Genomic DNA, 13,458 nt, shown 5'->3' with positions numbered 1-13,458 from the left:
CAGCTAAATGTTTTTTTGACACCAGTAGAAGTTGAAATAGCGACATCTGGGCCATTAATTGGAACAGCAGCTTCAAGCAGAACCCAGAAGTGGCTTCATTTCCAGTGAACAAAACCTGCTGCTTGGTGCGCGCATGTATGCTAGTATCAGATGCAAGATGGCATTTCATTTTGTAGGTAACATTGCATATGGACATGTGTCTGGGATATAAAGAAAGAACATGCAAGACAAAGTCAATCTGTGGATCCTCCTCAGTAATGACAACAGTATGTACAAACATAAGCATTCTGTGTTTTTTGTGTTTTTGGAGCGGTGAAAGCGCTCCCAATAGACAGGTATGTCCGTGGGTATGTGGGTGGGTGGCTGGGTGGCTGGCTGGCTGGCTGGCTGGCCGTGTCCGTAGCCTGGCAATACCTTGAGTGGCCACACACAACACACTAGTTAAAGGAGGGGCGCTGTTTTGTGCAGGCCAGGCACACTCACCACTCACTCACAGGCACAGTTTACTCACTCACTCACTCACTCACTCACATAGGATACAGCTGCTCAAATTCACCGCTCCACTTCGAACTGAGGTTTGATTTTTTTATTCTAACAAGGATACTGTACAACAAGTGGGTTTTACTGTAAGCAATGTCAGTTTACAGTAATATCCATCGGTGGAGCTGGTGGGCACACACACACACACACACACACACACACACACACACACACACACACACACACACACACACACACACACACACAGGCTCGTGTGCACGCACGCAATAGCAAAATAGGTTATTCTAGCAAATGTTTGATAACATTATTCAATATTTTTTGATAGTCACTCGGCCTGTGATTAAAATGGCCTGCGTGGTTTCATGAGATGTATTTCTACCAACAAAATATGTGCACATGCCAGGCAGCCATCCATGTTTTTTCTTCTGCCCCTTTCTAAAGAATATTGTCAAAATTCTGCCTAGCTCTAAGTGCCTCTCCACAATTCAATTTATGTATTGAATTGGGACGGTGCACATTAATCAGCACATCAGCATTAACCATATTTCTTCCTATTCGACAAAATACGTTTTCATCCAGCAGAGGGGAATGAAAAAGGGGACAGTTTCGTGGTTCATCTTCATCATGGTGAAAGCTCCTTTAAAGTTCAGTAAAACTGTTCTTACATAACCACCCCTGATCTAATACAACTTTCATTCTCAAAGAAATAACAAAAAGGCTGTATATAGTGATGTTTGGCAATGTTTAGATGTTCCGTTAACTGCATGGTCACTTCATAGCCACCTTTGACACAACTGGTAAGATAACGTTTTCAGGCCAAGGACCCCTTAGTCAAGAACGAATGTTCTCCAGGTTGGACTTGTCACCAGCCATAACCACTTAAACCATAATGCTAGTGGTTGTCAACCAGTGGTCCGGGGACCACATGTGGTCCTTGAGGGGGTTACAGGTGGTCCCCAGCTAAATGATGAAGAGTTGGTAACCAAATGGACCCTTAACCCTTAAGTTCTGTTCAGATTCACTACACCTTCGTTCTGTTCGGGTCATTTTGACCCGGTGGATATTTGGTTTAAAAAAAACAACACTAATATAAATTTTAACTTAACAAATCATCATGATACATTGACTTTGACTCAATACCAAACAATTCATATGATATATTTGGTAAATGTTTGCATTTCTGCTTTGCTATATCACATTAAACACTGAAAGAGCTAGGCGTTTTTACTGATTTAGCTGAAATCCATGTAAAAAAACTACTTCATTTAATACTGAGCAATATTGCTCATGCTTATAGGAAGGGGGGGAGGGTTCGGAATGGGGCTTCGGAAGGGGGGTGTTAGAAGTGGGGGTGACTGTGTGTCTGTGTTTTGGCATAATACTGTGTATTTCTGTGCTTCCGGGTCAAAATGACCCGAACAGCACTTAAGGTTCAAAAAATATGAGGGGGGTGTAGCATGGGTGTAGTGCAAAAATATTTTTTTTACATGTTCATCTCAGAAGAATCTTTAAGGCCAGTGAGTTTCAGGTGGAAACATTTTTAACTTCTACCTTTTTTTTTCAAATGAAAATGTAAAACGGGTCAAAATGACCCGAACAGCACTTAAGGGTTAATAGGTCCATTTGGTTTCATTTTATACTCTCAAGAGTTACATTTTTGTTAAACACCTTCTGCATTCTGTAATTGTGTAGACTTTTTTGTAAATTAAACAAGAGTTAAATGTGTGTTAAACACCTGCATTATTTAATTTACAAAAAGTCTACACAATTACAGAATGTAGAAGAATTGTTATTTTGATTGACCCGTTATCTCTCTTATGGCAATACAGCATGGAATTGTGGACAAAATATTATCCAACAAAACACTCTACGTTTTGGGTCTGAGAGTCCACATCTCATCAAATGGTGGTCTGTGGCTCAAATGCCGGATAAATAATGGACCTTGATATGAAAAAGGTTGAAAACCACCTCAATATTTTATTTTATTGTATGTATATACCGGTATGTCGTCAAATAGCTCAATAGCTCAGATATGCTATTTTTGCCAAAAGTACTTCTATAAAGTAGGCCTACTGCTGTTATGACATGCCCAGAATAGGGACGCTAGGGTTCATATGGTTAAAGACAGGGCTAACCTTTGCAGTCAGGATGGCACTCTACCCTGTTTTATGGACAGGTTTATTACTAGGCGTGCATTTGGGTGTGCAGGAGCCTATCTCTATGGTGCTTTATAAAGTTACTGTCCAGAGCAGACGTGACTTTAGAACTTTTCAAAGAGCGAATTATTTTTTACAACCTCATGAACAGATAATGTCCCCTTAAGGCTAAACACTGGTTTTCTGCCATCGACAAGGCATTCAAAGTTCATTGTCAATTCTTCACTGAAGCTACTGACAATAATATCCAAAACATTAGTCAGAGCACAATTCACCTGGAACATCATTGGGTTTTGTGTCTTTGCTTCAATCTATCAGGTTAAAGTTCTTCTCATATCAATATTCCATTTCCATTAGCTCCATCTGTCATTTAAATGAAAAAGAAAATCAACTTTAGCTTTAGGGATCCGAGTTGAAACTTTATTTCTAAGTGTTGTGAAAGTAGACGGCTGCAGTCCACGATTTACACAGCCCTGGATAGGCCACCTGGCCTGATGGAGAAGTGCTAACCTTTCTAGTTAGCATGTGTGTGTGTGTGTGTGTGTGTGTGTGTGTGTGTGTGTGTGTGTGTGTGTGTGTGTGTGTGTGTGTGTGTGTGTGCGTGCGTGCGTGCGTGCGTGCGTGCGTGCGTGCGTGCGTGCGCACTCACGCGCACGTGAGTGATGTCCTCTTTCATTCATTTGCAAATGTCATCCTTCAGCCAATGTAAGGTGTTTTTTATGCTTTTTAGATTCCACTTTTTCTGTAAAGCAAACTACAGTATAACTTACATCCCACTCAATGAAACTGTAGATATCCTACCAATCACATTGTTCCAATGCATTCTTCAAATTATGTTTTTGCATGCAATATGTGATGGCCGCTAAGTAAAGGGGTTAGTTAGTGAGATGTTTTGGGTAAAGATTCTGGTCAGAAAGCTCACATAGAAGATTCAGGGCAAAATACTCAGGGGTGGGACAGTGTCGAGTCTCTGCTCTTGTGTCTTGAGACAACTTGTTGTGATTTGGCACTTTAATAAAATTGAATTGGATTGAATTGAAAGTCGTGGTAATCTTGACTTATCTGTGAGTGTTGAGTAAGACAGACGTTATCTGTTAATACAACATCAATCTACTATGCAGTTTGATGTTCAAATCACCCGTAACATAATCTTTCCCTCCTAAGACTCGTGCTCCTCTCCTCAAGCTCTTGCGGGATTTGTAAAATCTCCTTGGCAGTGGCATCTCCTTTGCAATCAAACCACAAGAACCCTTGTAACGCTATTCTGGGCAAGCAATAACAGGTGAACATTCTGTGAGAATAGCTGATCCATAGGCTTAGCTTATAGATAGGACATTTTGGGGCGAAGAGATTTGGTGTACAAGGGGGGCGGGGGGAAATGCACAGAACAAGTATGGGGCTGTTAAGTCTGACATCATTTTGTAGGCAGAGGAGAACTTTTGGGGACAAAAGGCCCCAGCGCCCGTGAATCTTTTTACTATTTTTACTGTTTACTAATTTGTCTTCTCTTTCTTGTTGACAGGAAAGTGGTAGAATTATACTTTAGTCGTTATTTTTGTCTCGGATGTGTTGAAATAGCGAGGGACACATATTGACAATAAATCTGCTTCGAGGTCTGACCACAAACATGATGTCACGGCTTAAAAGCCCCATAGAGCCCTGGGAGACTCCAGTTGACTATACTGTAGGGCAGTGGTTCTCAACCACTGTGCCTGGGGACATTTGGTGTGCCCCTGAGAAGGGTCAAGTGTGCCCCTTGAAACTGCTTGAAAGCCAGTATTGTATTTATCATTTTAAAAATGATTTAAACTAGTGAAAACAGACGATCTACAAGCACACATTAGATCTGCTGTTTTCACTACTGTTGTGCGACAGCCTTATATGATGAAGCAGGGCTTTACTTTGCGAAGACACGTACACATTTGAAACTTGGAGATACAAGGTTTCTTCCCGACAGTGACGAGATTTACACCGCCGTATTATGTTGGTGTGCCCATAGATTCATTCTTGGGACATGAAAAGTGTGCCCATGCAGAAAAAAAGGTTGCGAACCACTGCTGTAGGGTTCAAGAGGTTAAGGTCTTCCCACCACCTCCATCACCATGACTCCGACTACTGCAATTTGGTGGATTTTCCAGCACAAGATGACTTCTTAACCTCACTACCTTTTCCCTTGAAACTCAAAACTAAACTGCAGGCAGAAGCTAAATTGTTTGATTTGTCTTGCTTTGGCAAGGCAATTTGATAGACAGGGGAGTGTGTTGCAGGGGAGGCAGAGAGCTGGCGTGTTTCCAGGCTTGTAATGATAATCCCACTTGTACGTATATCACTGGGGCTTGTGTATCCAACAATACAGCTTGAACCACTTTCAACCTGGCATCTCTATTTAGGCATGTCGTTATAGTAAGATATTCAAAGACAAACAAATAAAAAAGGTTCCAAAATAGCAAACAGCTCACAATGCCTTGCAATGCGAGGCATAGTACCTCAAAGTATATAATGCCAGCATGGTGTACAGTATATAGGGCATAAGTGGTTATAATTAAAATTACATTAGACTGACATCTACATAATAAGAAATGTCTTTGTCCAGACCCAGGATTGCAATGTAAATGCAGCTACATTTTACCTCTTTAATGTATGGGACAGTATGTGTGTGTGTGTGTGTGTGTGTGTGTGTGTGTGTGTGTGTGTGTGTGTGCGTGCGTGCGTGCGTGCGTGCGTGCGTGCGTGCGTGCGTGCGTGCGTGCGTGCGTGCGTGTGTGCGTGCGTGCGTGCTGCACAGCAGTGGTTCTCAAAGTGGGGTCCCGGGGACCACCAGGGCTCATAAATTATTGAGGGTTAGGAAACGAAAAGGATGCTTTACAGGTCTGTAATTCAGAGTGTACAAATGGAGCCAAATGTACCCCATGTAGCCTACACTCTCTGAGTTATGGGGGTCCGTGGCTTGAATGCAAACCAAGCTGTGGGGTCCTTGAAATTCAAACAGTTTGAGAACCACTTGTGGACCATACAGGACTGTACTCACATAACAATAGATCTGTTTTCTGGCAGGTCTAGCAGGACGGGGGGTTCAGACGTCTGCGAGGGGTTAGCTGGTCGGTTGGTGTGCGACACAGACTCCCTCACACCTGGAGAGAGCAAGGGTCAAGGGTCAATTCCAACACGCCGACCACCATAACTATAAACAGTTCATTCTGCACTGCATGTACCGGTATGTACTGTATGTATGCATGGTTTAGTTTAGCTCAGGGGTCTTCAACGTTTTCAGGCCAAGGACCCCTTAGTCAAGAGAGAGATGAAGCAGGGACCCCCAACACCCATAAATACCATATAGTTTCATTGTTTGACGGCACAATCATCAGTGTATATTATTTTTATTATATTTAACCACTTGAACGGATATTTAACCACTTGAACCGTCAATACTTAATAAATCTGACCTTTCACTCTGTACTTAGTCTGCTCTTTTTCCCCTCTACATGCTATTTTTCCCCTCTACACCAAACCTCTTTGTGACATTGTAGATCTGCTATTTTTGGCTAAAGTTCTCAGAATATGGACGCCAGGGCTAAAGTGGTTAATATCAAAAAGGAGACAAGAAAAGCTTCCATCACACAAAGATTTGGAGGACCCCCTGTAGTAAGTCTGAGGACCCCCTAGGGGTCCCGGACGCCCTGTTGAAGACCCTTGGTTTAGCTATAGTGTCTCTATTTTATGTATTGTTATTTTCCATTTTTCTCCTGAACACATTTGTCACAGTTGTTAATGTAAGGCAATTAAGTTTCATTCTGTTTTGTTCGGTTCATTCCACATTAATTAACGTTTGAGTTATTTCCATCAATTCAAGTTTTTTTCTTTGGAAATGAAGCTTCTTGTTCAGGTCAGGTCAGGTGAGGTCAGGTCATTTCATTTCAGCTCACTTCAGGTTAGGTCGGTTCAGGTCAGTTCAGCTGAGGTTAGGCCAGTTGAATACTGGATTGATGGAAAAGACTCAAAACATTAATTAAATTGTACTGAACGGAACTAAGCGGTATTCAACAGAAATTCTGTTGTGAATTGAATGCCATTCAGTGAATGGCATTCAATTCACAACGGCGATGTGTTCAAGAGATACAGAGTGATATAAGAGAAAAAAGAACAATACAAAAAAACTGAGACATTACAATTACAAAAAAAACAAAAAAAACAGAGGGTGGCAAAAAACCCTATTTCAAAATGAGTGAAAATAGCTGATCTACAAGCTCACGACGAGTCATATCACATGGATTGAGATGCACTTCACGCCTCAAATCAGATTAATCTGCAAAAAACGAACGTTCAGAGGCAGAGAACATATGCATACAGTATGCATACATATCAACATGCAGAGCTACATTTGACATGAAATGTGAACGCTAGGGGGTGACATCTGCCATCCCCTGGGATCCCATATGACACCCCTCAACTGAACTGAAGTGAACTGAGGTGAACTCATGTAAGGAGTTATACCAGGACTGGTCTACATCGCTCGCAGCCATTGTTTACTCTTTCCGTCTCATTAGCCTGTAGTCTTCATCTCTCTCTCTCTCTCTCTCTCTCTCTCTCTCTCTCTCTCTCTCTCTCTTCCCTCCAACGTTTCCACCATCATCCTCTGTCTATCATGGTGCGGTGTGATAAGAGGCTGGTGCCATATGGAATGGCAATTAAACCTCCACTCCAGCCAGACTCCAGTTGTCATGCTAAATAAATCAATAAAGTTTCTTCTATAGAAACTAACGAGGCCTCCGACGTCCTCCGTATCTCTCACTCTCTCTCGCATGCATTCACGCACGCACATACGCATGCATGCATGCACGCACGCACGCACACACACACACAAGAGTAGATCCACCATGAATCATGGAGAATGGTAGCAAGAAGGATAGTACATTCAGGGTTCAATTTTCAGTGTGTGTGTGTGTGTAATGTGTGCGTGTGTGTGCGTGCGTGAGTGCGTGCGTGCGTGTGTGTGTGTGTGTGGGGGGGGCATCTGCTTTTGATGTCCCACACTCTGGTCGTACTGAACTTTTTTGAGTATCTGTTACTTGTTACAGAATTAATTAATTAATTAATTGAGAATTAGCCACTTAAGCCCTATTTCAAATAATAGTGAAACGATTTTTTGTGGGGAAAATGTTAATACAGCAATGCATTGATATTAAAAAAGAGAACTTTTGAATAGTTAAGAAGAACTTTAACTCAAGTACTGACTTGACTTACAGCAGTAGTTGAGTAATAATTATTTGATCAAGAGCATCTATACTTTGAACCAAGTACTGGCATTGAGTACTTTGTTCACCACTGGATTCCGATCAGACTGAATTATATAAACACACAAAATGTAGACTATCTGCTTAAAGTAGTTAATACATTAACACGATGGAGGATCTTTGCTATGTAGGAAGCATTGTTCCAAATATGTCAGATGCATCATAAGTCTGGGGTGTACAGTGCGAACCAGGCTACCGGTGTGGCCCCCAGGATTGATGTTTCAGAGAATGGATGTGAACATGTGAGGGGAGGGTGTGAAAGGGAAGGGTATTGATATGGATGAAGATGAAGAGAAGGAGGGAGGGAGGAAAGAATGAGGACATGAGTGCAGGGGAGTGAGGGAGGGAGAGAGAGGGAGTGAGGAGATGGGCGGAGGTGAGGTGGAACACAAGATGAGGGTGAAATCTAGGCCAGGATATGCATACAAAACACTCACTCACTCTGGCACTCATTAAAGGAGCATGAAACACAAAATCACTTTTTCTATAAATATATATTATATCAATGAGTCACTTGTGATAGGGAGCAGTGATATGGTTCAATTTGCCCATAGGCTTGGGGATTCAGAGCTTTCTGCTGTCTCTGTAGCTATTTCTGTGTACTTCCAGTTTCTAGGTCAAAAGAAATCTTTCGCGCCACTCATTAAATATTAGCTATCAATGTTCTGTGGTGTAACGTGACGTAGGCATATCTAATTAATATTAACGTTTGTTTAATAGAGTTGTATCAAGGGGGGCGTGGTTTCACGGTATGCTTGTTCCAGCCAGAGAGAAGAGCAGGCTCCGTCAACAGACAGTTACACTGTGTGGTGCCTGTGTTATTTTCTGTGTAGTGTAGCCTGTGTGTGTGTGTGCGTGCGTGCGTGTCGTGACAGTGCACGCACACACACAACGTCCACACGAAAAATAGCAGATCTACAAGCTCACAACGCGTCGCGAAAGCGACACGTTGTGAGCTTGTATATAGGCTATGTATGTAGCCTAGCTATTAGCCGTAGAGCCGACACCAACGTGTCTACATGAGAAGCTGCTATGCTACGGCTGTTAGCTAGGCTACATAGCTACATAGCAGATATACAAGCTCACAACGCGTCCCTTTCACGACGCGTTGTGAGCTTGTAGATCTGCTAGTTTTCGTGTGTGGACGTCGCGTGTGTGCGCGCACTGTCACGACACACACACACACACACACACACACACACACACACACACACACACACTACACAGCAAATAGCTATAGCGATAGCCTAGCGTCCATTCTTCACTGGTTCCATGGTCCATAGCTGGAGAAAGTTTGTCCATGGATAAAGGCTCAGACAGCTTGTTTGTAAAATACCTGCACATTTAAATTAGTTATATAACCTGGAGTTGCCGAATCTTTATACTTTTTACACCTCCAATGACTGGTTTTAAAAAATGTTTCCGAAATGGAAAAGCAACAACTGCCCACAGCTGACAGCTTCGGTCTGTCTCTCTCTGATAGAAGAAGACGCAATACTCCGCCCCCTCCCCCCACAACGGCAGATAACCACGCCTACATTTCAGATTTCTTTTCATGTTCTGAAATCCCATAAAACAAATTAGAGGCGGGGTTTCTTATCCCTTTAAGAGATGCACAAGAATGTTACGCACACTCTCACTCATAGGCAGGCGTTGCTTTGTTTTAACCTCTGACGTGTTTGCTCATTGCACAGTACCTTGTAGTGCTATGTTTTGAAAGATGCTTTGCAAATAAAGTTTACTAAAGGCTCGAACACACTGTACGATGTTGCGTGGTCGGCGAGTCATCAGATCGTTATTTCACACAACACAAGTGACTTTCTTGAAATCGGCTGTCATAATATCGTTGTGGTTTTCACACTATGAGATTGATCACCGACAAGGGATCACACAATGCCAGATCTTCTCAGGGTGCGCTTGCAACCTCTTTCATACTGTATGATGTCCAGTTTGCGACAGAGCCAAATATCAATTGCTAGATATAGAAACGCTCGGGAAGAAATCACGGCCAAATCTTATCGCAGTGCTTTTCACACACTACGAGCAAAACATCTGCGAGCAAAGCCCGATATTGTGTCATATCGCCGCTTTTGTCGGCGAGCACCAAAAATGGTCGGCGACAGCACAATCGTCTCAAAAGATGGTTAGTTGCAGCCCTACCATAAAGCTGCCAGACGCGAACCTTGTCCTCATAGGGTAAGTCATACTTGAGGGGGTCGCCCACAGGGCCCTGGTAGTATGGTCTCATGATGGACTCCATGGCTGATGTGTGGGCCAAGCCAATGGCATGGCCAAATTCATGGACAGCAACAGCAAATAGGTCCATCCCATGCGAGTCTGAGAGAGAGACACAGAGAGAGAGAGTGTACAGAGTTAGGTTCTGATCACACAGAAAAATGCATTTTGCAGGCTGTGTGTGTTTTTCTCTTGTTGTCAAGGAAACAGAATCACCTACAGTACGTAAATCACCTTTAGCCATGGAATCAGAAGTGAAGTGTTCTTGTTGCTGCTGCTACTACCACAGTCACGGGCTCTCAACTCCTCTGACTGGTCAATTGGGGGGAAAAGGACAGTGACCAGGAGTGCCTTTCCACTTTGAGTAGAGTTTTCATGATTAATACTTGTCTCTAATCATCAATTCACATCTTCAAAATCCTTCTCAAATCATGAAGGTCACATATCTATCACTGATGAATAGAATCAGTATCACAGTACAATGATTTTAATTTAACTATTTTGAATGTAATAATTAATAACGGATCCATTCTCTTCACCTTAGTACTTGGCTTACTTTATATTATAATATTTTTTGAACATGACAAGAACTCCTCCAGCATTGCAGAAGTGTACACCCAACCCAACTAATATTTATGTACTGTAGTGGAAGTTAAGAGTCATGGCAGACAGCTTGGAGGCACTACTAAATGCTTTAAGGCACACGGTGCTGGGAGATAACTACTGTATGGTAATGCTACCTGAGCCCCCGGGCTGCCAATCAAAATCGGAGTGTAGAAAGACACACCTGAGGAGACTGTTCCGGCTTATAAAAGCATTTCCCCCCCAAGCATTTAGGAAATGAAAAGCCACCAAGCAGCCCCCCGTCGTCTGGTTCCGCTAAGCGAGAGCGAGAGCCGCTAAGGACAGAAAACTGCTAACGCGTGGAGTGCTAACGTGTGACGGAGCAATCGCTTATAGCTTCCAGAGGCAGAGCTTCCAGAGTTAGGAGGCATTTAGCCTTCACAGTGGACTTGGCTTAGGGACACCTCATTTCTATGCTCAGTCAAACACAAAGGACAATGTATGAGATGCAGTCATGGTTACAGTAGTCAGCTGGGATATGTTCAGCGGCCAAAATGCTGACTGTAATCTACAGGAGCACATGGTGCAGAGTGGAAAGGGGGAATGGAAAGAAGGAAAGAGAGAGAGAGAGAGAGAGAGAGAGAGAGAGAGAGAGAGAGAGACAGACGCCAGCATGTTTCTCATCTCTGAGGTGACGGGATGGACTTTAGTGTCTGTCATCAAAGTTAGAACTCACAGATTTGGGTGGATGAGCCAAGTCTTGTAGTGCACAGTAACACAAAGGGGTATGTGTGTGAGAGAGATACTTAGCGGGAGAGGGAGAGGTAAGCAAACAAAGAGAGAAGAGAAGAGACGAGAAGAGATAAAAAGAGAATGATGCACAGAGATAGAGGGATCATAACTAGAAACAGATGGACACAAGAACACAGAGAATCACATAAGGCAGTCAGAAATCGAGGGAGAGAGAGAGAGAGAGAGAGAGAGAGAAAGAAAGAGAGAGACTGCATAATGTATGTGTATTCTTTCTTGAATGTATTCTATTGAATTTATACTTTGATGTGTATATGAGTATGTACTGTATATATGTATGTAAGCCAGATGGATCACACATCCAATTAAGACCACTCCATGTGAGGTCCACAGGTGGTTTTGTATACTTTTTAAGGGCGCCAAAAAATAGCAGGCCTAAAAAAAACTTAAAAAAAAACTGTTGTGAGTCTGTTCCTAACTATCAATCTGGGGACCCCTGGAACCTCCGCAAGGACCCCTGGATGTTCCTAGACCAGACATAGAAAGCTTCTCAGAGATGTTTGTGGCAGTCGGTGTGGTAAATTGTCTCATACTGAAAAGGACGGAGCGCTTTGTGCAGCTGCAGCAAAGCAGAGCCTGCCAGCTGTCTGTTTATCAATGCAAACAATAAAACAATGGCTGCAATGTTATGCAGTACGGGTGGATGATTAACGGTCCTCTAGTTATGTTTACAGCAGTCTTTATGAATGATGGAAGTTACTTCTCTAATAATAATAAGAAAAAGTTGAAGGGATTTTCTTCCAGTGAACATTGATTAGAGTTCTCAACGGGCCTGAAAATGAACGCCCGGCCCTAACTGGGCCCTAACTGGGCCCTAACTGGGCCGGCCCGAGGCCCTACTAATTGGCATACATTTTAGGTCCTACCCGTCCCGAAAACATCTGGTCGGGTCGGGTATGGTCAGGGTTTCGGGAGAATATGAGAACTATATCACAGAGTAAAAGTAATAAAATAATACAAAATCCGGCCCTAAATGCCGGGTCGGGTTCGGGTATGGTCGGGTTTGTACAGAACTCTTAACGTTGATCATGCGCAAGTAGATCAGATAGGAGAAGAGGGTGAGATTCACAGGAAGGCGTTTGGTCTGAAAAGATTTCATGATGAAAGATTTTATGATGTAAGTTGCACAGTCAAATCCCCAGTGTTAATTTAGTGCTGACTGAGGGAACCTTACAGGTCCATTTTTACACTCAAAGGTAAATTAACCCCGGTGATTTTACTGTGTGGGGAGACCCTGTGGCTCTGACTGTAACAGATTTTGATGAATGGCAAAACGGCATTGGTGCAAACATACAAAACTCATTTTTTTCCTGTCGATTTTCAGGTACTGTAGTTTCAGTGTGATTTTGCCCTGTGCAATGGAGCTCAATGCCATTTGGTTTGCAACACTCCTAGTGACAAAAGAACAACATTTTAAAAACAACAGCAGTCACTTTGCAGAAACCATCATAACAGCTATCACAACATCCCACAGACCACATTATACACCATTTCACTGAGAACTATTTTCTACGCCTGCCAACAACTGTTAATAGATCAATGTGCATAAGCGAAACATTTTTTATTTTATTTGAGGTGAAATTCCCCTTTAAACATGACTTTATTATACAATACACAGTACACAGGCGGCTTACTTGCCTGGGGTTACTAGTACAGGGCACTGACTCACCACAGTGTGCAGTGCACAATAATGCATTCACAATTGATGGATGGCTTGTTGCGGATACAATATTATAGCAGGTCTATATCAGCAGCGTCAGATGCCATGTCGGATGATGAAAATGTTGGTGAAATAGTTTCCTATATTTGAGGTTGCTTAATGTGCAGTCAGTTTGAATATTGCAAGGTGAAGAATCTAAATGTACTGCAACTGGGACACAGATTGATTAAGAACTAACGGT

At 42.7% G+C, this 13,458-nt stretch overlaps 1 protein-coding gene across 1 annotated transcript in view; it reads right to left on the bottom strand.

Moving 5' to 3' along the window:
• LOC308299755 (matrix metalloproteinase-17-like) overlaps window positions 1–13,458 on the bottom strand; it is a gene marked incomplete at both ends in the record, with an annotated part of 140,729 nt that overhangs the window by 21,098 nt on the left and 106,173 nt on the right. The window contains 2 exons of the mRNA XM_080743544.1: window positions 5,686–5,788; window positions 10,109–10,285. Of these exons, the coding sequence (XP_080599670.1) occupies window positions 5,686–5,788; window positions 10,109–10,285 (280 nt within the window). The remainder of the gene's footprint in view (window positions 1–5,685; window positions 5,789–10,108; window positions 10,286–13,458) is intronic.

This window comes from Nannobrachium achirus (assembly GCF_963921795.1).
Source record: "Nannobrachium achirus genome assembly, chromosome: 15".
In the NCBI taxonomy this organism is placed as follows: domain Eukaryota; kingdom Metazoa; phylum Chordata; class Actinopteri; order Myctophiformes; family Myctophidae; genus Nannobrachium; species Nannobrachium achirus.
Note: the sequence above shows the minus strand (reverse complement) of the source record. Positions and strands in the feature narration are given on the sequence as shown.